We start from the raw sequence: 24,314 nt of genomic DNA, 5'->3' as shown, positions 1-24,314 counted from the left end.
CATGTTTATAGTATGACTTTCTTGTTCAGATTTTCCTTTGCCTAGACTTTCAAATTGCTTTCAACATATCTTTAATTCATTAATCCTACTATCTGTGGTGTGGAATTTGCATTCATCCTGAGGTGCTTTCCCAAAGCGCATCAGACTTCTTCCAGTCTTGACTGATTGCTCTCTGGGACTGCTGCATGGCTCTCATCCTGGGACTTCTGGGTTGGATCAGCTGTTTCCTAGGTCCCATTTCTTATTTTTTTTGTTTCTCTTTAAGTTTTCTGACAGAAATGATCAGGAATGGTTTTTACAAGACAGAGTTTAAGTTCTTGAAAATCTGAAAATATTTTTACTTTTCTCTGTAAGTGGCTGATATTGTGACTAGATAAAGAATTGTAGGCCATAGTTCTTTTTTGCTTGAAAACTTAAAGGCATTTTTCTGTTGATTTCTAGTACCCAATATTCCTTTGGATGTCTGATGTCTTGTCTTGTATTTGGCCTGTCTTTTTTTTTTTTTCTCTGTTAAAGATTTAAGGATCCTTTTATTTTTATCCAGAAATTGCACAAGGTAGAGATGTGTGTGTGTGTGTGTGTGTGTTTGCACAGTGGCGCACTAGTGGGTCCTTTCAGTCTGTAAACATGTAACTTTCATCAGTTTTGGGAAATTGTATATTGACTTTTGGGAGTATTCGGCCTTACATCTTCCTTTTATATTTGATTTTTTTTTTCATTTTATCTTCAAGCCTGTCTTTGAATTCTTTTAAAAAGTTCATCAGTCATATTTTAAATTTCCAAGCAAAGCTGTTTCTTATTGTCTTATTTTTCACTGATTCTTATGGTATTATAAATGCATTATCTTCCAGGAACTCTCTTTTGAGGATACCAGTTAGAATTTTGTTACATTTTCCTTTGTATCTGAATTTCTCTTTTTTCTTGTTTTGTTTACTTGTGTTGGCTTTTTTCTTTTGTTGTGCTGATTTTCCTTTATTGGTTTGGTCATTCTTTATCCTCCAAATATATTTAAATTTATAAAAAAAGGAAGGGGATCAAGAGAAGAATGGAGGAGGAAGGGAGGGAAGGGAAAGGGGATTAAAAAAAAGAATTAAGATGTGTTATGTTCATGTACCAATTCCCCCCAAGGATTGTTAAAAAATTTGTTCCACAAATAGGTACTAATAAAAAATAAATATATACACTAAAAAAAGAACAATGGCTAAGTTTTCAGTATTATAGATAGCTAGCATAAGTTTTGTGTGATATGGAGAGGTCTTGGTTTGTGTTCTCAATATGCTTTCCCTTTTGTAGTTGCTTTGTGAATATGGACGTGATATGCTAACTGCAGGCTTCCTTTTAGAGTATGTGAGTAGGATCTAGCCATTCACTTGGGGCTACCACACTGGCTGTCTCCAACCTCTCCACTCCACCTGAACCCCTTAGGAGGATGGGCCAGGGAAGTGGTAACAGCCTGACTAGCATCACTGTATAGCAGACAATCTTTCTGGTAATTCCCTAGCTTCTATGCCTATAGCCCACTTTTTTTCTCTGTCCTTGTGAGCTTTGTGGCTGCAGCCTTTTCAGAGTTGTCCCAGAAAGACTGGCTTTCACCTTACATCTTTTGGTAATTTATATATGTTCTGGATTGTGGCTTTTGCTTAATTTCATTCTTTCACACTGTCTTCCCATACTCTCTTTGTGTACTAGAAACTTGTTGAAACATTTCATTTGTAAATGATCCTCCCATAATATTGTATTTACCAATGTGGGCATACTTGCTTTCTCTCAGTGAAAGTGGGTGATATAAATTTGTGTTCAGTCAATAATCTTGAAATAAAAGCATCTTGCATCTCATTTTACTCCCAATTAGGTTATTTCACCTAAACCATTTTCTCTAAGGGCTCCAGTGGACTCCATGTTACTAAATCCAGTGTATTCTTTTCTGTCCTTAAATTTCTAGGGTCTTAAACTCCTTCTCTGTTTCCTTAATACCACACTCATGTAATATTTTTTTGGCTGCTCTATTTTAGTCTGCTTTGCTAGTTTCCCCTCCTTTATTAGACTCTAAATGTTAAGTTCCTTATGGGTTGGGGCTGGTTTGTTTTCTCACTCTCTCTTTCTCTGGATAACCTAATTCATTTTCTTGGTTTCCAACATCTTCTATATGCTATTGACTTCCAGTTTTTTTATCTTAGCCTAGACATACTGAGTTTTCAACTATTTACTTGGATGGATACATGGATGAACCATAAACATACTAAATGGCATGTTCAGAACTGATTTTTTTTTTTTTTTTTTTTTTTTGGTTCTGGTGTTCAAACCTGGGGCCTAATGTATGCTAGGAAAGTGCTCTACCACTGAGCTACTTCCCTACCTCCTAGAACTGAATTCTTTATAATTTCCATTTCCTTAAGACTATCTTTCTTGTCTTCATCTCAGTAAATGGCATCTCCATCCACTCATTCAAGATTCATGCCATCTTGATCTGTGTTTCTCTCATCCTTCCTTCTAGTTCATTACTTTCAGTTCTATTGCCAAAATATTTCTCAAAATTTATTAACTGCTTTCCATCTTTTTTGCCAATATACCTTAGTCAAAGCTCATAACTCATTTCTTCTAGACTACTGCAGTTGCTTCCTAGATTCCCTACTTCCATTTCTGTTACCTTCCACTTGTCTAGAGCATTTAATAAATAAAAATTGAGTCACTGGCAAACCTTCTCTAGGGTTTCCATTGCTCTTAAATTACAAAAGTTCTAACATGAACTCAAAGGCTTTGCCAGAAATGGCCACTGCACACTTCTCCCATCCTATATATATTTTTCCACTTCTACCCTTATTGCTGTGTTACAACTTGACTGACCTCTTTCCTATTTTTGACCCTTTATACATGTTGTTCTCTCTACCTATAATGTCCTCTGCTCTACTTTCTGCTACATGTGTGTAATCATTTAAAAAAATTTCCTTCTGTAGAGAAGCCTTTCCCGGCCATTCACAATGTAAATTAGGTATCTTCCTTCTCCACTTTTCCCAGATATGTTAAAGTGTGATATGTTAAAGTGTGATATGTTAGATGTGTTAAAGTGTGAACTTAGTAGATGCTTTTTCAAGAAATTACTGATAAATGCTTTAAGGGATATAAAAAGTCTCTGTACTTGATTGTTAAGGGTGGCATTGCTGGTACAGTCCCTGCTGAAAATAATTTAGGCATTCAGAAGCCTAACCCTTTTATTGAAATATTTCTCTTAACTATCATGATGTGCTGAGATAATTTAATACATGGAAAATAATACATTTTTTTTTATTAATCTGCAGTATTGAGGAGGACTGTTCAAACTTGTCCTGCTCCACGAATTCTTCCCACTGTGGAAATAATTGAGAAGGAACAAAATTGGGAAAAGAAGACCTTACCTACTGATACAGATATTCAGAATTCAAGTGAAGAGAATGGACTCTTCACTCAGAGGTGGACAGTCTCCCACATGGGAGAAGATGCAGAGAACAAAACCCAGGCACCTTTCATTAACCTCTCACAGCCCCTCTGCAATTCCCATCCCAATGTTCAACAGTCGAGAAATCCTGCATTCTCAGAAGAGCTCCCAGTACTGGGAGATGGGCAACAGCTTAGAACAAGCGAGGCATCAGTACAAGGAAAGGACATCATGGCACGAATTGCTGAGTTGACACTGCAGAATTTAGTCATCAAGGCACATCTAAGTAATATTAATGGATCAGGAGGAGAGCAAGGGGATGGACTGCAAGAGTTGAGCAAACAGGAACGTGCCAGTGATATGACTGCTGTGAGTACCAGTTAAGGATCAGCTAGGGACATACAAGAATTTAAGCTTAGGCATCTGAAGAGATGTCTTTGCAGAAGTGATAGCTTTGAGGCTCCCACTAAAGGCCTTATGCTTTGGCATGTCTTCATCACCGAGATAGGTAAAAGTTATTTATTAGTTTATATTGCATATACAGTAAAAGGAGATAACATGAAAGAAAAAAAAATACATGAATTAAGAAAACAGGATTAAGAGGGCTGGGGATTAGGTCAGTGGCGCCGTGCCTGCCTCACAAGCACAGGGTCCTGAGTTTGACCGCTGGTACCGAAAGAAGAAAAAAAAGAAAATAGAACTAAGATAATGTGTGTAGGAAAACTAAGATTAAGTTAGGAATGAAGTTTCAAGTAAACTGCATAGAATTAACATGCCTTCAAAGTTTGCCTTATAACAACTACATTTTAGTTGAATGTATTTTTACCCTTAAATGTGGCTCCTACAAGAACAGTTGGCCCTTAACTCATGAACAGTTAATTTTTTAGAACACAAAATGCATTTTCCTATAGAAACAATTGTTCAGAAAGGATCATTAAAGCCAGAATTTAAAGAACATACAAATCATCTGAGGAGGATCTTGCCAAAACATGGCTTCTAAGTCTTGGGCCGGACCTGTGCATTTCTACTAAGTTCTCAAATGATGCCAGTGCTACTGGTCTGAGGGCCACATTTTAAGTAGCAAAAATCTGCATATTACCATGCAGGAATTTTATAAGTTAAATAAACTTTGTGGGCTAACCTAGTAACTTAAACCTTCATTTCGTTGTGAGGAGAAAAGGGATTCCAGGTTCCAAATGGGATTGCTTTTAATACCTACTCATGCAGATTCTAGTGATAGGGGACACTTTCTTTTGTACCCTTGAGCTAAGGTAGCTCCTGTGAGGGTCCTGACAGAAAACAGGAGAGTATTCCGTGTGGGAAGGAGCTGGGGAGCCTCTCCTTGGATTAGGCTCACTTGGAGCTGTGTCCGTAAGAGCTGTCGAAATCATGAATCAGGGTTTCGGTGAGGGAACTCTGGGGGTGTTAGGGGTAGGAGCCCCCTGTTATCACTGGCTCATAGAGAATAAAGACAAGGTGGTACTGAGTCACAGAAATAGTAGTTAGAGGGACCAGCAGAGGAGGACCCAGGAAGAATTATTGGGATTTGGCAGCAGCTGTCGGCATAGCTGTTAAGTATGAACTGCCTGAGTTTTGAGTCACTGGGAGACAGTTATTTTGCAGTTTTGAAGATTATTTGAAACAGGCATCTCTTAGATTAAAAAAAAGACAACACAGTTAAATGTTAAGCTTATGTCCTTTTCTAATTAGTATATGCATCAGTCTAGAAAGGACAATCTAGTATTTCTGTCCTCACCATCCTCTTGTTTTAATTGAAAATATAGAATGATCTTTAATTCATATTGTTTTGCTTCTTTTAAAAAACTAATAACTATAAGCTACAAATTAGTAATTTCTGTTAGGGATTAGTTTTTTATTTCCCCAAAGGGACATATTTAACTAAATGAAATTATTGGGATTAACATAAATACATTTGTCTTGGGGATTTTTCAAATTAAACATGTTCCAGGGGCAGCTATTTTTTACTGTTACATCTCATATTCCTCTTCAATTGCAACTATTTTTTAATAAGATTATCTTAGGCTAAATGTGGCCCGGAGAGGCTGACATGTGATGGGGTTCTCAGAATCTTTGCCAAATAACTCACGGTGCCTGTTTGAAGATTGTAACTATGGAAATATCTGTTTCAAATACAGCAGATCCTTCTTTGTAATCTGTCCAGTTACACATCTGTCACCAGTAAGTCTGTGGCATTTGGCCAGTAGAAGTCATCTCTTTGCTCCTGAGCTCTTTTGTACAGCTCTGCAAATGCTGAGCAATGTGGGGAAAGCCTTGTCCCACACACTGTGTGCTTGGTCAAAGCCACAGTGTGGGGCAACAGCAGAAGAATTAGTGTCCATTTACTTTAGCCCTAATTCTTCAGTTAAACGATTTGTAAGTTCTTTTGTTTGTCCACTATTCCCATTTGTTTATAACAAGGGCTGTGACTACGAATTTCCTGGCATCTAGTAGAAAAGGCAAAATTGGGTGGTGTTTTTCCCAATATTTAATTTTTGCCCTTTTCCCCTCCAAAGACGTTTCCAGTCGCACAGTCTGTAGCACCAAGCAGCGTGGAGGAACGGATTGCAGAGTTGAATCGACAGAGTATGGAGGCTCGTGAAAAACTATTACAGTTGCTAGAGCAACAGAAACTTGTTGGCTTGAATCTCTCCTCTCCACCAGTGTCGCCTGTTCAGTCGCCTCTCAGAGCATGGACCGGTTGGTCACAAATTCATGATTTAAAAACTAGAAATATGAAGGTTTTCACTTTCTAAATTTTGCAAGTTCATTATGAGTCAAAAGAAGACCCAGAGCTAGTGTCTTCAATTTTACATCAAAAGAAGTAGCCTTGTATCACTGAATAAACAGGACTGGAAGGCATATCTCCTGATTCTATCATGTGAAGCCTACAGCTAATCTTGGTGTCTTAGTTCCTAAGTTGCCTTTATGAGATTCATTATGGTATATGATTCACATAGGACATAAAATATAAGCCTCAAAATTATAATTCAGAATTTCATTAACATCAAATTACAAATTATTGTTAAAATGATAACATTTTAATTTAATTTTCTGGTCTCTTGTTATATTTAGGAATGTGAAAAGCTAGAAGGGCTTCTAAATAATAAAATGGTAGTTGAAAAATTTGTCATCATGTATTCACATTTAAAAAGATACTCATGAAATGGAAGTAAATCTCAAGCTGGTTTTTAGCCTGAAATTGGTTAAGACTCAAGGGATAGAGCTGCTTGAAGAGTTTAGAGACTGATTTGGACCCAGGATAAGAGAAGCTTCTAGTTGTGTCAGTGATGTATTCCCTGAGGTTTTTAAACATTGGTGTTTTAGAGGGACTCATTTGTTGTGTGCTGGCTGAAGTGAAGATTACTTTAATCTGCCAGTGAGAGTTTTTACCTGTTGGGAATTATTTCATTTTTGAAATTATTTACCCAGAAAGCAGACTCCTGGAAATCACTGGATAAATGATTGAGAAAAGATTTCCCCTAATGACCTTCCTCAGTGTTTAGTCTAGGGTTCCTTACATGACAGCTTTGTCTACTGTTCTTCATAGTCATGAAGTCTAGAGCAAATTCTGATTTGGATAAATACATTAAATCACTCAAATATGAACACTACCATGTGCCTGCCATATATCCTCTTGAGTACTCCAGCGTTCATGTTGGGGACCAGACAACAAACACCAAATATATGAGATATATATATGAGATAATGTCAGTTAGTGCTAAGTGCAGTGAAAAAACATTAAGCAGCTCACTGTTAAGAATAATTTTGTGATTAAATATAATTTTTGCCTGAGTAATTCTATAAGGTTAACAAATGCTTTTATTTATATTATTTCATTTAGAATTCAACATATCCTAAGAGTAGACAGGGTTTAAATTATATACCTATTTGATAGTAAGTAAGCCAAGGCACAGAAAGGTTAAGTGCTTTTCTGAAATTCAAAGCAAGACGTCATGCTTGCTTCGGCAGCACATATACCAAAGGAAGTTGTGGTTTTACATGTGTGTTCTTCCCATTCTGGGGGCTCTGTGTCTTAAGGTATTCTTTTTTACGTAAAACTTTTGGTTTCATAGGAGGAGCCTCTGAGCAATGATGATAAAAATAAGGGTAAATCATGTACATGAAAAACCCTTTTTAGTTTTCTAGGGTAACTGAGGAATATTTTATAAAATTAAATGGGATTTAAATTTCCTTAAAGCCAGGAAATCACTAGTGGGGTTTTTTTGTTGTTGGTTTTTGTTTTTTTTTGGTATGGGAGATTGAACTCGGGAACTTGTGCTTGCGAGGCAAGCAGTGTGTTTTGTTGTTTTGAGACAGGGTCTCACTATGTAGTTCAGGCTGACCTCGAACTCACTGTGTAGCCCAGCCTGCCCTCAAACTCACAGCAATCCTCCTTCCTCAGCCTCCTGAGTGCTACGATCACAGGCGTGTACCACCATGCCCAGCTTAAGAAATCACTGGTTTTAAGCAATGATTCATGGGGGCCTCTGTGAAATTCCAAGGATGGATATTAAGTTTTTCATTAGTAAATACTTAGTGAATATTTGTTGATTACTTTTGAAATATTTAAAATATATATAATTATACTTACTTTTGGCCATATGAGTTCTTCAACTTTCTCCTCTTATGTTAGTGACTTCAGTAATAACAATAATGTAATAAATTTGAAAGACTGAAGGTTTTATTAAATTTCTTCAGAAATTTATCCCCTTTTCCCTTTCTTTTAAACTTTAAATATCTTTTTTTGGACAAAGATATCAAATTCTATAGGGCAATCTCTTAACTTCCGTTTTTCACTTCCAGATCTGACATGATAGCACTGTCTGAAGATTCTGGTTTTCTATGAACTGGAATGCTACTGAATTGACACTAGCAACTAAAGTTTCTTGTCCCACAGTTCATTTTTCAAAAAATCTTGCAAATGAGTTTGAGCCATAATGATAATAATAATTTTGAAAGGACTCCACCTTTGTAAAATAAGATTGAAACTGAACAAAATTTTTTTATCCTATTGATGGGTAATGAAACTTTATTTTTTCATATTTTAGAAGGAGGAAAGAGGACCATTGACGTATGTATTCCAGGAGCAGAAGCCCCAGAAAGCTCCAAAGGCAATAATATTGTCTCTCCTGTTGGGGGGGCAAATACAAGAAGGTAGGGCTACAGTGTGAGCAGTGTCTTTACAAATCAAGAGTGTGGTGTGTGTTTCATTCTCTTTGTGATAAAAGGGTGTCCATAACATCTAACTTATGTTCAGAAAGACTCACAAAGAGAAAATAATTGGAGAGGAGAATTTGGGGGGCAGTAAGAAGAAAAAGGTTAAGTAGAAAATGATGAGTTGGCTACTGAAAACAAAATGGGTTAACCACCTATTGTAGAATCTATGAGTTACAAAATTAGGAGGTAATATATGACAAGATGGGTAAATTGGCTGGTAGTATTCCTCTACAGTAAGTGAAACTGAAGCTTATAAGCTGAGTGATTTGCCAAAGGGATCACATGGTTGGCGAGTGGTGACATTAAAGATGTACCTGGCTTTTCTGTGATTACTCTGCATCCTCACATGTACTGCACTGCTCCAGTTCTCATTATTCTTCTACTGTCCTGACCTTCTTGCCCACCACTGCTTACCCATTTTCCCCTTTAATGTCAGAAACTTCTCTGTATGATACCGTAATGGTGGGAACATCTGTCACAATCCATAGAATGTATCACATAAAGAATGAACCCTAATGTAAAGCATGAACTTTGGTTAATTTATTGATACTGGATCATCACTTATAACAGATGTGCCACACTAATACAAGACGTTAATTGGGGAAACTGTTAAGGTAGAGGTACGGGGACGTGAGAAGTGTCTGTACTTTCCACTTAGTCTTTCTGTAAGCCCAAAACTGCTCTAAAAAATAAATTAGTTTTTTTAAAAAGTTAAGAGTTGTAGGTGGATGAAATTGTGGTTCAAATAATTTTCCTAATTTGGATCTAAGCCATTCTTCTTTAAGCTTTTGCCAGTATTAAGAATTGTCATTGCTTGCATAATTTGTGAAGGCTAATATTAGTTTTTTATTCTCACAAATAGATCTTCAGGGGCTACTAGTAATTCTTGTTCTCCTTTAAATGCCACCTCAAGAAGTGGACGATTCACAGCTGTTAATCCAAGAACAAAGGTACATTATAAATGTAACTGTGAAATATGTGCAGGGGTCACGAGGGTGAGGGTGAGGGTAGAAGCTGACTGATTTTAGTGTTTTCCATTCGTAGCTATTATTGGCTATTATCCTGAAGATGACATAAAATCCTCACAAAAATACTATAATTTACCTTCATTAGAAAAAACAAGTCATATACTTCTATTTTCTAGAGTAAATAAAGAATAAGGTAAAATTCAATAGGATTTTAACAGTCTTTTAAGACTGGAAATTACTGGTTTCAGGCAGGGTTTTCCAAATATTGTGGCAGGACACACAACGAATGGCCCTTGAATGGGTTGTGGGTGTACTGGGATGGTGTTTTCCCCATCCTTTCTGTGACTGGGTAGAGTGTGGGACAACCAGAGCCTGAGGTCCAGGAATTTTATCAGTGTGCCAGGTTATGGCACAAAGGGTAAACAAATCTCTTATGAATTCTTCGTGTTACTATTATATGTTATATTGTTACAAGAATGTAGAGAAACTAAGCATTTCATGGTGTATCCAAAATGTTTGCAGAAGGCATTTTTATTTATTTTTTGGTAAAATACAGTTCTTTTCAGTGTTTTGTCATGGGAAATTGTGAGAATATCTTTAAAATCGTAGAAACTACTTTTGCAGGTCCAAACCAACACCTGTCTGATGTGGGGGAATCTTTGCTAGTCTACTACTAACTATAGTAATTCGATCAAAGGGTGGCTGCTTATAGCCCAAATGAGAGATTTAGCTCTTCCCATTTGCCTAGAACCAGATTTGTCCTTTGCTGTTTCTTATATTCTAAAAAGGCTTTCACATTAGCTATTTTATATAATTTACCCTTCGTTCCAGGCACTTAGTAGCATTTAATTTACTAAAATCAAATAATTTCTTTTTATCATTTAAACAAGTTGTACCTTTAAACCACTGAATTTATCCTTTTTATTTATTAATTTTTAATTTTTTTTTATTTATCCTTTTTAAAAGAAAGTAGGACTCTGATCAGTAAGGGGATCTGTTGAGTAGGTAATCAGTTATTTGGTACTGTCTCTGTTAGAGAAGAAACATTACCTCTACCATTCAGTGACACAAGATGACTTCATTGTATACTTTGTATAAATGATCTGTAAATGTTGAGTGGTTTCATGTTTCTGGTTATCTTCTAAATCCTTTCTGTCTCTTTATTCAGCAGACTGAAAAACAAAATGAAGGCTGGTTTGCTCTTTCTACCCACATGTCATAAGTGAAGTTGAAGTCACCTTTTATAGAGTTTGTTGACTTTCCACTCCCTTTTTCGTGCTCTGGTTTCAAGTTTTTACTCCTTCAGATAAAACCTACAAAGATCCTGTGAATTAATACTAATGGAACAGAGAAAAAAAATTATTTTATTTTTTATTTTCAAATAGATTTTCAACAACCAACCGTCCTTATAATTCCCTGTGAATAAAATTTGACTGTAGAGGAATTAAAGTTTTATATTCTAATAATTCCTAAAATATTTTAAGGTTTAAAAAAAAAGTAATACATTTTAATCTTCACCACCTTTATTCTGGTTTTTTAATTCAATACGTCTTAAATGTTGATGTATTTAATTTTTTTTTTTTCCTGAAGGACTAAGTTGTTTTGCATATACTTGCACTGAAATGCCTCTGTGTGATTAGTCTGGTTTTCAGAAAAATGTAACATATCTGGTTCTTCTTTGGTGGGAAATTACTGCTGTCTGTCACCTTTTCCAAGGAGAATGTATGGCTTTGAAAATTGAGTGTGGGAATGTTTATATTTGCTTAGGGAGTTAAGAATGATTGTATAAATTCTAAGAATCTTAATTTAGTTTTTAAATGTGAAAATATCAATAATGATAATGTACATCAAATAAATAATGATCATAGAACTCAGATGTCTAAATGTAGTAACTGACTTAATGGTATAGTTGTGTTTGAAACAATTACATAAATACAGAAAATTGCCATCAATTTTCTCAGTTCAGAATCTAAGCAGATTGCAAGGATAGGTTTTTCTTTCAGGCACCTGCTTGGTTCTTAAATGTTGGCTCCCACCTGGGGACTCTTCTTGGACACCACTGTCCTGCCGTTTGGAGTTGTAAATCACTGTTCTAGGAAGTGCCTTATGTAACTTACTTTTTGGCTTTTGTATTTTGTGGCAAAAATAATTTTCTAGTACTGCTGATTTTATTTATGTTGTCATCTTTGAATTTCCATCCATATTGTACATTTTTACCTTTTGAAACTTGGTATTTAATAAATTCTATCCCTATGATATAAACCATTTTAGTCTTACTCATTATCAAAATGTCAAGTTACCTCCTTGTTTTGCTAGTGCATTCTGAGACGCATTTTCCTTCAGGTTTTTCAATTGATTATCCCTTATCCCCTCTCCCCCCATTGCTTTAATCTTCAAAATCTATTATTGTCAAGCTTGGGGAGCTTTTAAATTCCAAATGACCCTGAGGGCTGAGCTTGTATTTTGTATGCACCCAGCATCCCTGCAACATAGAAGCCCAGAACCTACAACCTTATTTACGCTTTAAAAGCTGACAGATAATAAAAGTTTAAAACCAAACAGCCAACCAACCAAACAACAGCAAAAACCCACTACCTCTCCCCCAGATCCTACCCCGGGATTTATCTTTGTGCAGTTGATGCTGCTGGCCCGCTACTTTCTGTCACCAGAACCGCAACCCACCCACCCCCGCCCCCGTCCTTACAATTTTTGTCATTGAAAAATGATACTTGCCTAGGAGCTTTAGATTCCGAGTTAAAACTTCCACCTGCAAGACCGCTGCTTCGATTAGGACCGCTCTACGCCACTTTGGAAGGCAAGTACGTATTTTCGCCAAGTATTCAAATGTCATTTAACTATCAACATGGCATCTTTAGCGGATGAACTGGCTGGACTTATTCAACCGGAACGTTTGGCCCGGAACCGACGTGGGAGGACTCGCTTCCGTGAGGGGCCAATTGGACTGAGCGTCCAGATCCTTGCGCAAACTCACTTAAGTCTGGTGCTGAGCCGCGCATGCGCTTCACTGCCCGGCTCATCTCCGCCCTCCTGGGAGGGGGGTTGTCGTTGCCGTGGTAACCGCGATAAACTACAGGTTCTCTGAATACAGGCAGCGGGCGGTAGTGGGAGTCTTTGGTAGGTAAGTTTGGGCTCCTGCGCCTGGGCCCTCCCTCTTAAATCTGTTAGTGACCCACCAGTGGAGCCCGCTAGGACTTTGAGCTGAACGAACAAGTATTTTCCAGGTTTTGCTGAAACATGTATCTTCGTCCTCCCTAAGGTAGTCGAACAAATGTTCCAGGCAACTAATATAGGATAGTCACTGTAGTCACAGTTTCTGCCTGCCAAGACTCATAGTCTGACCCAGGGAGGCAGAAGACGGCCTGGCAGCAGGAGAGCATAGGCCATAGCTGGCCTATAGGCAGGAGAATTAGGCTTAATCAAATGACTTTTCCCTAAAATTATGTAGCATTGCTCCCGACACTAAACTGCTTTTGTAACGGTGCTGGGCTAGATGTTGTGAATGTGTAGCCTGCATTTTGTGGGAGGCTGAACTAAACAAAACTTCAACTTTGAAGATTATTTATTTATTTAAAGATGGAGTCTCCGCGTGTTATGCAGGCAGGTCTTGAACTGGACTCAAGGGATTGTCCTATTTCAGCCTCCCAAATAGCTGGGACTTGAAGAACACATTACCGTAGCCAGCTTCTGGTCATATTTATTGAGCCTGCCCCATATTAAAAAGAATTATCGGGTAGTAATAGTAAAAACAACTTGAGTATCTACTAGGTTTTTCATATAAATCCATGATTCTTAGCTTTAGTTCTTATGCATGGCTACACAAAAGAATTGCCAGGGGAGTGAGACTGTGTTAATGATATTTTTAAAAAATTTCCAAGTGATTCTAAAGTGCAGTCAGAGTTGAAAACTACAGATATAAGAGCTCATTTATTCTTTACAACTGCTGTACCAGACAGCAGTATCACCCCCATTTCACATATAAAAGGACTAAGACGTTAAGAAATTTATGCCTTGGGCAAGCTGGGAGGTCAAGCCAAGTCTCTTTGGTTCCAAAGCTTTGCCAGATTATAATCGAATTTCCCAGTCTCATTGATCTAAACAACATCATCAAAACAAAAGCAAAAATCATTAGTTCTACCACTAATCTCCAGGAGTGCAGGAGCCTCTTACCCCTGATCTGCTCCACTGCCTTTTACAGATTCTTCAGTCACTCTTTATGACCCAGAAAAGCTAATAAAATAGTAGATCTCAGTATTTATTGTGCAGGATTGCCATTTCAGAACACTGGGCAAATTCTTTGGGTTCCAGTAATTTCCTGCACACCATACACACCCTGACATTAACTGGTTTGTGATATTGAAGTTTATTGCATGGTAGCATTAACCACTGGAGAAATGAATTATTTATTTTAGCAAACATTAAAGTGTGGTGCTTTTTTCTTGACATCAAGTTAGATTTTGTTGTGGTTCAACTCCTTTGTTTATGGAGTGCTTAACCATAATTTTTTTTACCCACCTTATGATTATCTTATGAATGAATTCATGAGGTCTTATGGGCTGCTTTTATTAGACTTTGTATTTAGATTGTATTCAGTTATAGGATGTTAAAGTAAATGTATTTATTAATAAAAGGTTAAGAGGTAGAAAGTGATCTCATGGAACTTTTGATTGGAGACAAGCAGGAAGGAAACCTATGAGTTTCACACCACTGAGAGATATTTGGCCCATCCAACTCTTGGCTTTAAAGAGGACCATAAGCCAGGGAATGCAGGTAGCCTCTCAAAGGATAGGAGGACTCTTGGACAACAGCCAGCAAAAAGACATGGCTCTCAGTCCTATACCCACACAGAACTGAAATCTACCAGCAGCCTAAATTATCCCAGAAAGAGATTTTTCCTCAGAGCCTCCAGAAATGAAGGTAGCACTGCCAACACCTGATTCCAATATTTTGAGACTCTAGGAAAAGAGCAGCTGACCTGGACCTGGACTTTTACTTACAAAACTGAGATAATACATGGGGTGTTACTTAGGCTGCTAAACTTGTGGTAATTTGTATAAGAGCAATATAAAACTAAAACATTAACTATTGGGGTCGGGGATTTAGCTCAGTGGTTTCGCTGCCTGCTGCACAAGCACAGAGACCCGAGTTCGATCCCCGGTACCAAAAAAAAAACCAAACCATTAACTATTTACAGTGTAGAGTATTACTAAAACTCACAGATTAAAACTTTTAATTTAGTTTTCAGATGATTAGGAGCGACAGAATATCACTTCAGTTTTGTCAGCAAATCCAGCAACCACCTCACTTCACTTAATTGGGGTCTGTACCATGGCATTTTAGAAAGTAGTTTAGTTTCCTTCCAATATCTTAAGTGTTCATTTTAATCAAAGAAATCAGTAGCTATTGTCATCTGATACATTTTGTTAGCTTTCCTGTTGCTCTGGGACATAGTACATGACACCCAAAATTTGAAGTGAGGAGAGATTTAATTTGGCTCATGGCTTCAGAGGTTTCAGTCCATGGTCAGCTGGCAGGCATAATGGTGGAAAGGCAGAATGGAGCAAAAGTGCTCACTTTATGGCAGCTGGGAAGCAGACAGAATACTGGGGAAGAGTGCCAGTGAGGAGCTATGCTCTCTGAAGGTATGCCACCAGTGTATTAGTTACTTTCCCATTGCTGGGACAGAATACCTGACACCCACAATGTAGAGGAGGAGAGATTTATTTTGTTTTACAATTTTAGTCCATAGTTAACTGGCTCTCAGAGAGAAATGGCAGGGCAGAAGGGCATGGTGGAGAAAAACTGCTCAACCCATGGCACCCAGGAAGCTGGGGAGGAGGAGTCAGGAACAAGAATGCACCTTTTCAGGTTATGGCCCCAGTGACCCTCCTCCCACCAGACCCCACCTTCTAATACTACATTCAGCTACTGAATTCATCGGTGGACAGATCCACTGATGTATATCGTGTCCCCCAATCACCTTCCAAATGCATGAGACTGTTAGGGGACATTTCAGATCCAAACCATAATACCCAATGACCCACCTCTGCCAACTGCACCCCACTTCCCGATAGTTTATTCAGCTATTTAGCACATGATACCTCCAAGATGCACTCATCTCTCCAGGAGTCTCTTCATCCAGTCGAGCAGACAGTTATGGTTAACTGGCACATCATCCCAGCTAAAATGGCTATTATCAAAAGCCAAAACCATTTAAATGACTCTTAGACCATTCTAGTGTTCTGCTCAACCTCAGATGAATCTGAATCCTTGACATAGAAGAAAAGTTTATTTGGGGGTTATATTGAAAGACTTGCCAATTTCTTCTTGAAATACAAAAGCCAGAGGTTACATATTACTCATCTTTTGCAGGGTATAATATAGTTTGTATATAAATGTACTCAATAGTTTTAAGAACTGAATTGACTTAAATTATGAAGAACCTTGAAATCAAGAGAGAAAATAGCATTTAGGTATGTTTATAGTTATCTGGACAATTTTATTCATGGTGTGTGGTAATTTGCATCTAAGCCCTGCAAAAATCAACATTGTCTTCTGCAGTTCTATCTTTTAAAATTGATTACTATAAGCATAAAAAGAAGGTCTCTGTTTCCAAAAATGGAAGGAATAGGAAATAGACTGAATGATAGAATTTGGATTTTCAAAGATCTTGCTACTAAAAATTTTCTGTCCTTTGGTTTCTTCTCCTACCCCTAAGCCTTGCAGGGGGGTGGGGATAAGGGGATAAGGGAAGGAAGAAGAAAAGAATGGAAAGAAAGGGACAACTAGAAAAAGGAAGCACACACAATTTTATTTGTTTTGTTTTTGGGGTTTTTTTGGTACCAGGGATCGAACTTGGATCCTTGGGTCCTTGCACTTGTGCAGCAGGCGGTGAAACCACTGAGCTAAATCTCCAGCCACACACTTTTATTTTAAAGGTAAAATATTATCTTTGTAACAGAGAAAATGGCTCCGGGTACTATAAACAAAACTTAGTGTCAAGGGCATCATGTTAGGGCACGTATTTCTTGAGCATGTTTATAGGAAGAACAGTTAGCAAGGTACTACTGCCCAACAAATCAAGAGAAGACATCATTATAATGTCACTGTAAGAAAATAGATGGAAAGAGCTCTAACGCCCAGCTGAAGGAGTTACATGCTGCACTGATCACATCATGCTGTATATGCATCATATCTGCTTTTGGCACACTGGCCTATCTTCAGAGACAACAATTCAGAAATTACAATGCAATACTGGTTCATTAATTGTCTTAGCAGCATTGTGGTTTTTGTTCATTACCAATGAGGAACTTATATACAGATTAATTAACTAGTTATGTGGTGATACTGGGATTCAATCCTGAATCTAACCACAAATCTGATTCAGATGAAACTATTATTCTATTCTGTGTGCTAATCATGCTATAGAAGAATGTAGCATGAACATGGTATGTTTAATGTGGAGAAGCGAAGACTTAGGAGGATGATATAATTGATGCTTTCAAGTAAGGACAGAAAGAGCTGCAGTATAGAGACTGGAAGAGAAAACCTGTTACATCAGTCCCGCTTTAAAACTCTTCCATGGTGTTATGAAGGTGACTGGGTTATAGAGTTGCTATATTCATCAGTAGATTCATTCTTTTTATTTGGTGGGGGGGGCAATGAAGATTGAATTCAGAGCTTTTGCACTGAGCTACATCCTCATCTTTTTTCTTTTTTTAAACAGGATTTTGCTAAATTGCTAAGTTGCCCAGACTGATCTCAAACTAGGGATTCTCGTGCCTCAGCCTTCCATAGTGGTGTAATTTCAGGTGGGCGCCACCAGGCCTACCTTACTTTTCCCATTCTATGTCTGCCTATCTCCAAATTGTCATGTGTGTCTCAAACACCTCTTTCCTAAAACCCAAACATAACTTGTAGTGTTGCTATACATTATTTTTTAGTTTTGTAGAATATATATATTCCATAAAGTTTGGAGCCATATCTCTCTTATTCAGTATGGTAATTTAGTGCCTAACATAAACTTGTTACCTAATAGATGTGCTCCACAGATTTTTTAAAATATAAATTGATTAGTAACACCAGGTAAATTTGATAATGGGAAGAGAAAGAGGGAGGAATAAACCAAAGGATGGATGGCAGAGTTTAATTTTAGTGGTTGAACTTTTGGGAGAAAGATAGACTTGGGTGGTGTGTTTCACTGTGGATCTCTGGGAAACCAGAGTGCACCACAGTGCCAAGTTTGCCTTGACAATGAGGCTGGGATTATAATGTGTTTTGCAGAAGCCTTGTTGGTGACTGCACCCTCCTGCTGTTGGGTCACCTTGGATACCATGCAAACATAACTTTAGCAACACACGTGGGTGTTTGGTGCATGTGAAATTTGTTGGGAGGGGGGCTGTTAATATCTATTTTACAGCATTCTCCTCTATCTCACTTTTTCACATACAGAAGACATGAAAGAACCAGATGATCAGGATACTGATGGGGGGAAATCAGACCAATCAAAGAGTGATGGGAGGCAGTCTTCTAAGTCTGAATCAAAATGTAAGTAAAGGTGATACTCTATACTTTATTATTAAAGTCAGATAATATAATTTTAAAGTGTGCATATCAGAATTTATAGAACAGAAACAGTTTACTTGTTTAATTTTCTTACAAAATTCTAGGTTGCTTAAGAGCAGAGTCTATGCTTTAATTGTTTATCTCCAACTGGCAACTAGAATTTACTATGCTCTCTATATTGATAAAGATCTATCCTCAGATCTGATCTAGGTTTTCTCTATGTTTTTTTCTCCTGTGGTACCAAGAATTGAACCCAGGGCCTCTTAAGTACAAGGCAAATGCTCTGCCAACTGAGCTACAACCTGCCCCATAGGATTCTAATGGACTTTTCTGATATATTTTAGTGGAAAGAGCTGGACTTTGGTTTTGAGCACTGGATCTACCATTTAATAATAATTGACCTTGGAGAAATTATTGCACTTTGCTCAGCCTCAATTTTCTTATCCTCTTAAGTGACAATTGTGAATTGTTTGGGAATTACACTGGGTTACATGTAGAAGGACTTCACAGACTATAAATAAGAGAAGTGAGGAATTTTGTAACTAGGACTTTTTAAAAGGGTGGCTGGTTCTTTCTGACTGGCCACCATAGTGGTAGATCTCTTAGTGGAATCTTGACTTTTTTTCAGATTCTGATCTAAAATATAGTTTCAGAAGTTTAATTCTGACTTTTTACCCAGAGATTAGGTCCTGGGAAAAATCAGTTTACATTTGCATCAATATAAAGTTTGCATTAAATTCTTTTAATCTGTCTCAAACATGTCTTGTAAATACATAATTTTTCACATTGTGTTTTATTTTAGGCATTTATCTTCTCTTCCTTGAACTTTTATAAGGTTTTCTACTTAAGTCTTCCTCTCTGGATCTCTACGCCACTATTAGAATTACCTTTTTAGCTTTTTTTTTTTGGTACCGGAGATCGAACTCGGGACCTTGTGCTTGAGAGGCAGGCGGCAGAACCACTGAGCTAAATCCCTGGCCCTAGAGTTACCTTTTTAAACAAATTATGATTATATCACTTGCCTAAAAAACTATAGTTTTCCCCCTGCCTTTGTTTTTCCATTTTTACTTTACTTTTCTGACACACCATTTTTTGGCTTCTAGTTCTTGGCAGAGATTTCTTGGGTGCTGCTCTCCACTTTCCATGAATGGACTTAATGATTATTGCACTTTGGTTCACACTGCCTCAGGACCTTACTTTCTTATGTCAGACTCTCTTGGACAAAGATCTTACCAAGTGTGGCCTGGATCTGTGCTCAGCTCATTAATTAATGCATATCTCATGGGTATTAGGACCCTAGTTGATAATGTAAAGTGATTTGCTGGCATTCTGAACACCTCTAACCTGGTGTGTGAAGAGGTTGATCATACATATAGTAAGCATAAGAAGGCTGAGTGGCTGTAAGATAAGAGATAACATAGATTGAGGCAGCGAGTATTGCCAGTGACAAAGAGGGGCATTTCATAATGAGAAATGGATCAGTTTATTAGAAAGACATAACAGTCATAAATATGTACACATCTAATAACCGATCATCACAATATATGAAGCAAAAATAAATAGAATTAAAGAAAAACTAAAAGATTCCATAATCATAAGAGAGCAGTTGAGTACCAGTTACTGCCTAGTAGCCAAAAGAAGTCCCTACTGTTAATATCCGTATATTGTTGGATGCGTAACCATGTTGATCATATAATTTGTAGGCTTCCCTGTTGTGCTCCCAATCCCACAGAGAAGATGAGGGTAAGCTGCGAATCACAGGTGCAAACTGGTTTTGCTGAAGACAGTCTGTTTCTGTGGTATCTGCAGACAGGCCCTGCGGCTTCCTATTTTCATTGGCCAGAGAGAAGAACAAGTGGAAGAAACTCACATATAAAATCTTAGAACATAAGATGAAAATGCCAGCCTGTTTTTTTTGTTTGTTTTTTTTTTGGTACCGGGGATCGAACTCGGGTCCTTGCGCGCTCCCAGCAGGCTGCGAAACCACTGAGCTAAATCCGCGGCCCTGATTTTTCTTTTCTTTTTTTTTTTTTTTTTGGTACTGGGGATTGAACTCAGGTCATTCCGCTTGAGAGGCAGGCAGCAGAACCGCTGAGCTAAATCCCTGGCCCTGGTTTTGTTTTTTGATGTGGTGGTATCTTGTTCTTCTGAGAGTGCCCCCAGTCCTTTCACCTGCTCAAATTGTGTATCTAACCATGCCCACATTTGGATTCAATCTGAAGTTGGGTTATACCTGGGACCGCTTCTAGTCCCATCATAATTGTCTTTCATTTTAGTTTCTCTTGAAACCAGTATTCTAAATTATTCCTGTGATATAACTTCAGAGAAAAATAATCACACTCGTGGAAAATTACTCTCGAATAGAATAGCATTGTCTTTAACATAACAGGTCCTCTATAAATATTAGCAAAATCCAATGGAATTGAAATTATGATAGCAACATACTGACCACTTTTTTCCCTTTTCTTTTACTTTCTTGTACATAAATATGTAATGATAAGAAATAGGCTGGAAATGAAGTTAAAATGGAGAAATTATAAGACTGATCAAATAAAGTGATTCTCCCAAGAATTTCTGAACATGAAAATTTAGAGCATAAATGAATTGGAAATTTAGCTACCTTGGAAATAAGAAAATGTTTAATTCAAAATTTAAAAATTATAAAAACAGATTATGTTTAATAGCTCATACAAAAGAAGTTTTAGAAGATACCACAGATGAAACAATTACTGAAAGGGAAGAGTCATATCTAGAGGAAGAAAGTTCAGATCTGGAAGATGTGGGAGAAAGTTCAGGTTCATCTGATTATGACCATTCAGAAAGCACTAGAAGTAAGTATTGATAGCTTTCTATCACCATTTTGATGAGACAAATTGAACAATTACAAATCCAGAGAAAGAAAAATTGGCAAGATATGGATATATGTGTGGATGATTGAAAGGAAAACCGTTGTACGTAGTACAGGAGGATGTCTTAGCAGCTTTAGGGTTGTAGCTTCTGTTTCTGAGGATCACATGTTGGACCCTCATACCTGATTTTCTGGGAATTGAGATGATCTAAGGAGTGTTCTACCCCAGGTTAGTTCTCCAACTCTTCCTTGCAACTAATTAGGAATTGCTCTTTGAGACTGTTGAAATCATGACCAGAGAGTAGCATGTCACCTCTGAAGCATATGAACACATTGGCTTTTTCTCCTATGCATTAATAGGTAGCTTCTCATAGTTGGATTGATAGTAATATTGACTGCTAGTATATTGTGTGGTATGTCTATTCCTTCTGTCTTTGGGATATACAATTTTAGGATTCATCAGACAGCCTTCTTAGTCAATATTTTTTTAATGTTTTAGCATCTCAGGAACTCCCTGCCCCAGCTGCAGAAGAGGCAGAAGAGGAAGTTAAGAAGAAAATATCAGAGTCTTTCTTCTACAATTACATGGAGCTTGCTTCAAAGCCTTTTGTGACGCCAGATTCTAGCATAACTCTGAATTTTCTTGAGCTTGTGTATCCACTCTGGCTACAGTGCATAATTTGGGGATCTTCATTTCTTAGGTCAGAGGTCGGCAAACTACAGCTGTGGAGCAAATTAGGACCTCAGCCTATTTTTGTAAATACATTTTTATTGCAGCACAACCACATTCATTCATTTACATTTTGTTTAAGGCTGTCATCACTTTTCAAGGGTAGAGTTAAGTATTTGTAACACTAATGAAAATATTATCTTCTTTTTGTACATTGTACATTTACTTCTTGCTAAAAATTCCACATAATTTCTTCCTTTGAAAATTTTATTTCCTTAAAAATAAGTGAACCTAAAAAAAAAATAATAAGTGAACCTTCTAACATCAATTTTTTTAAAAAAAAAGGTGTGAATAAAGTTTTCTCCAATGATCCTTCAACTTTGGTGTACAACAAATTGCTATATATTTCTTTTGCCAGTTTCATTTTTCATAGTTTCATCTCATTAAATTTATTTATTACAGTTATATCTTTTTAAATTAATTTGAACCTGAATATACATTGCAAGGTATTTATATAACTCAGATTTTTGAAAACTTCTATTTTTAAATTAGTGCAGTTTTACTATATAATATAAACATATCCATCCATACATACTTACCTATGTATCAATGTACTTACTGACAACCTGAAAGAAAATATTAAACTTATTAATTACATATATATTTATATACCATATATAAGGTCAGTTTTCATGATTTGTATGAATTAAATTTCAGTTATGTTTATGTTAATTTATCAGAGTGGTTATCAAATGGTGTGTTAGAATTTCACAAATGTCAGAGTTTTAAACATCTTTTTCAGCATCAAGGAAGAGGTCCATATATTATATAATCATTATATAGACAGTCATTATGAATACAAAAATTATGAAGACTATAGACTTTATTCCATTTTATAAAAGTGATTTAGTTTTATTGAGAGAAAAAAATGAAATTACCTAAGTGACAACTTTGCTCTATGATACCCAAATAGAAGGTTTAACGTTGTTATTACAAAAACAATGTGCTTCTAGAATTTCTTTAGGACAATTAAAATAGTAACTAAATCAGTATATGAGAATTTTCAGTTAATTTATAAATAAATGGTGCTAGTAATACCTAGAAAAAATGAGTTTTAGGGTAAAATTCAACTACTTCAACTTTGAATCTTCAAGAATATGGATTTTAAAATATCTTTATTTCATCACTTTTCCTCTCCTAAAATGGTTATTTTGCTTCACTTCTTTTCCTTAACAACTTTCCCTCAGATATTCTTTTGGTTATGACTGTAGAAAGCGAGCCAACCTACAACTTCTAGACAGCAGTACCTTGATATACATCGCTGGGAACCAGCTGGTTCTTCTGAATTTTAAAACCAAGGAACAAATCTACCTACGAAGTAGCAGTGGTGAAGGAATTGGTGCCATTGGGGTATGCCTATAGTAACAGCAAAACAAAGCTCATCTTCTGTATTCTGTGGACCAAGCATCAGTGATTGTTAGGTGCCAATGCCATGCAGAGTCTTGTGGGGTCACATAAGGTGTACAGCCATCACCTCAGGCATTTTCTATTCAGTTATTCCAACCACTACCTTCACTGACATTGCCTTAATCCAATAGATCATATGTTAGTATTATTATTATCTACCCATTTTATAGATAAAGAAATGGGGGCTTTAGAGGCTCAATGCCTTGCCCACAGTTGTGCATGTTCTTTCACATTCAGATTAGAAGTAGAAGTAAGTGATTTTTATTTGAGTATTGAAGCAGGCACATGGCAATGGAAAGGGGGAAGGTGAGGAAAATGAGACCCACAGAGAGGACATAGAGATACACTGACTGTGGAAACAATACCATGAGGTGTGTGGAGTGGAAAGATAATCTCATGTTTGTTTCTTTCTTGATCATCTATCTATATATGGCATGTGTACATGATAAAAGGCCCTATCCTCAGGGATTTTTAAAAAACTAATAAACTTAGTAAGAGTTTATATGTAGTATTATTCAGCCAACACTACGTAGAACATACAGTGGAAGATTTAAAGGAAGAATTCATGACCTGTACAAATTCAAAGAGCTTAAAATCCGTCTAAAGAGAAAAAACTATTTTAAAAACCTAGAAATGTAAGTTTATGTGGCAATAACTATATGCAGATAACCATGGGCCCAACGTGAGATCATGGGTTTTGTGGAGTGAAGGTATTCAGGGGTCATGAGGTATCATGAGCCTGATGTCCACGCCATTGGCAGAGACCTAAAAAGATCACATATTCATTTCTCATTTTGTGGCTATTAACAGTCTTTTTCTATTTTGTTATAAAATAATGTGGTATGAGGACAATAGGCAGAGGTGTGGTGTGGCCAGGAATGCTAACACTAACACTTAGCCATCTGGATGCTGAACAGCTTTATGTCCACGAGGGATTTTAGCCATGAGTCCTGGAGCAGTGAGGGAGGCCACAGCTCTGCTGTGCATAGCACTTTGTCTTCTCTGTAGCAGTTGTCCAATTGAGGATGAGAAATACTTTTGCAAGGCTATAAGAAATCTGTTTTGACCATATAAAATATCTTCCAGAAAAGACAGAATCTGTTTGTTGAATGTCAGGTTAATGACTCC

General features: G+C 37.1%; 2 protein-coding genes across 29 annotated transcripts in view; both read left to right on the top strand.

Annotated features, from left to right (window-relative positions):
* Positions 1 to 11,880, top strand: part of Spice1 (spindle and centriole associated protein 1) — a 46,741-nt gene extending 34,861 nt beyond the window's left edge. For 10 of the 20 annotated variants that reach the window (XM_087215618.1, XM_087215609.1, XM_087215602.1 and 7 more), the window contains 5 exons: positions 3,297 to 3,781; positions 5,947 to 6,130; positions 8,482 to 8,587; positions 9,513 to 9,600; positions 10,787 to 11,880. In XM_087215618.1, the coding sequence (XP_087071744.1) occupies positions 3,297 to 3,781; positions 5,947 to 6,130; positions 8,482 to 8,587; positions 9,513 to 9,600; positions 10,787 to 10,840 (917 nt within the window). In that variant the 3' untranslated portion in view covers positions 10,841 to 11,880. Of the gene's footprint in view, positions 1 to 3,296; positions 3,921 to 5,946; positions 6,131 to 8,481; positions 8,588 to 9,512; positions 9,601 to 10,786 lie in introns of those variants that run through there. The other 10 variants (XM_087215627.1, XM_087215611.1, XM_087215599.1 and 7 more) reach the window with 8 other exon arrangements.
* A 464-nt stretch (positions 11,881 to 12,344) lies between these two features.
* The window catches only part of Cfap44 (cilia and flagella associated protein 44), a 110,247-nt gene continuing 98,277 nt past the window's right edge, over positions 12,345 to 24,314 (top strand). Inside the window, exons 1-5 of one of the 9 annotated variants that reach the window (XM_087215532.1) lie at positions 12,345 to 12,753; positions 18,088 to 18,183; positions 20,886 to 21,032; positions 21,549 to 21,702; positions 22,967 to 23,129. In XM_087215532.1, the coding sequence (XP_087071658.1) occupies positions 18,093 to 18,183; positions 20,886 to 21,032; positions 21,549 to 21,702; positions 22,967 to 23,129 (555 nt within the window). In that variant the 5' untranslated portion in view covers positions 12,345 to 12,753; positions 18,088 to 18,092. Of the gene's footprint in view, positions 12,758 to 16,659; positions 17,448 to 17,651; positions 17,996 to 18,087; positions 18,184 to 20,885; positions 21,033 to 21,548; positions 21,703 to 22,966; positions 23,130 to 24,314 lie in introns of those variants that run through there. The other 8 variants (XM_087215553.1, XM_087215530.1, XM_087215535.1 and 5 more) reach the window with 8 other exon arrangements.

This window comes from Heterocephalus glaber, unplaced genomic scaffold (genome assembly GCF_053883595.1).
Source record: "Heterocephalus glaber isolate CG9 unplaced genomic scaffold, H.glaber_assembly_v1.0 deba00000122, whole genome shotgun sequence".
Classification (NCBI taxonomy): Eukaryota; Metazoa; Chordata; class Mammalia; order Rodentia; family Bathyergidae; genus Heterocephalus; species Heterocephalus glaber.
The sequence above is the reverse complement of the archived record's forward strand: the minus strand, read 5'-3'. Positions and strand labels throughout refer to the sequence as shown.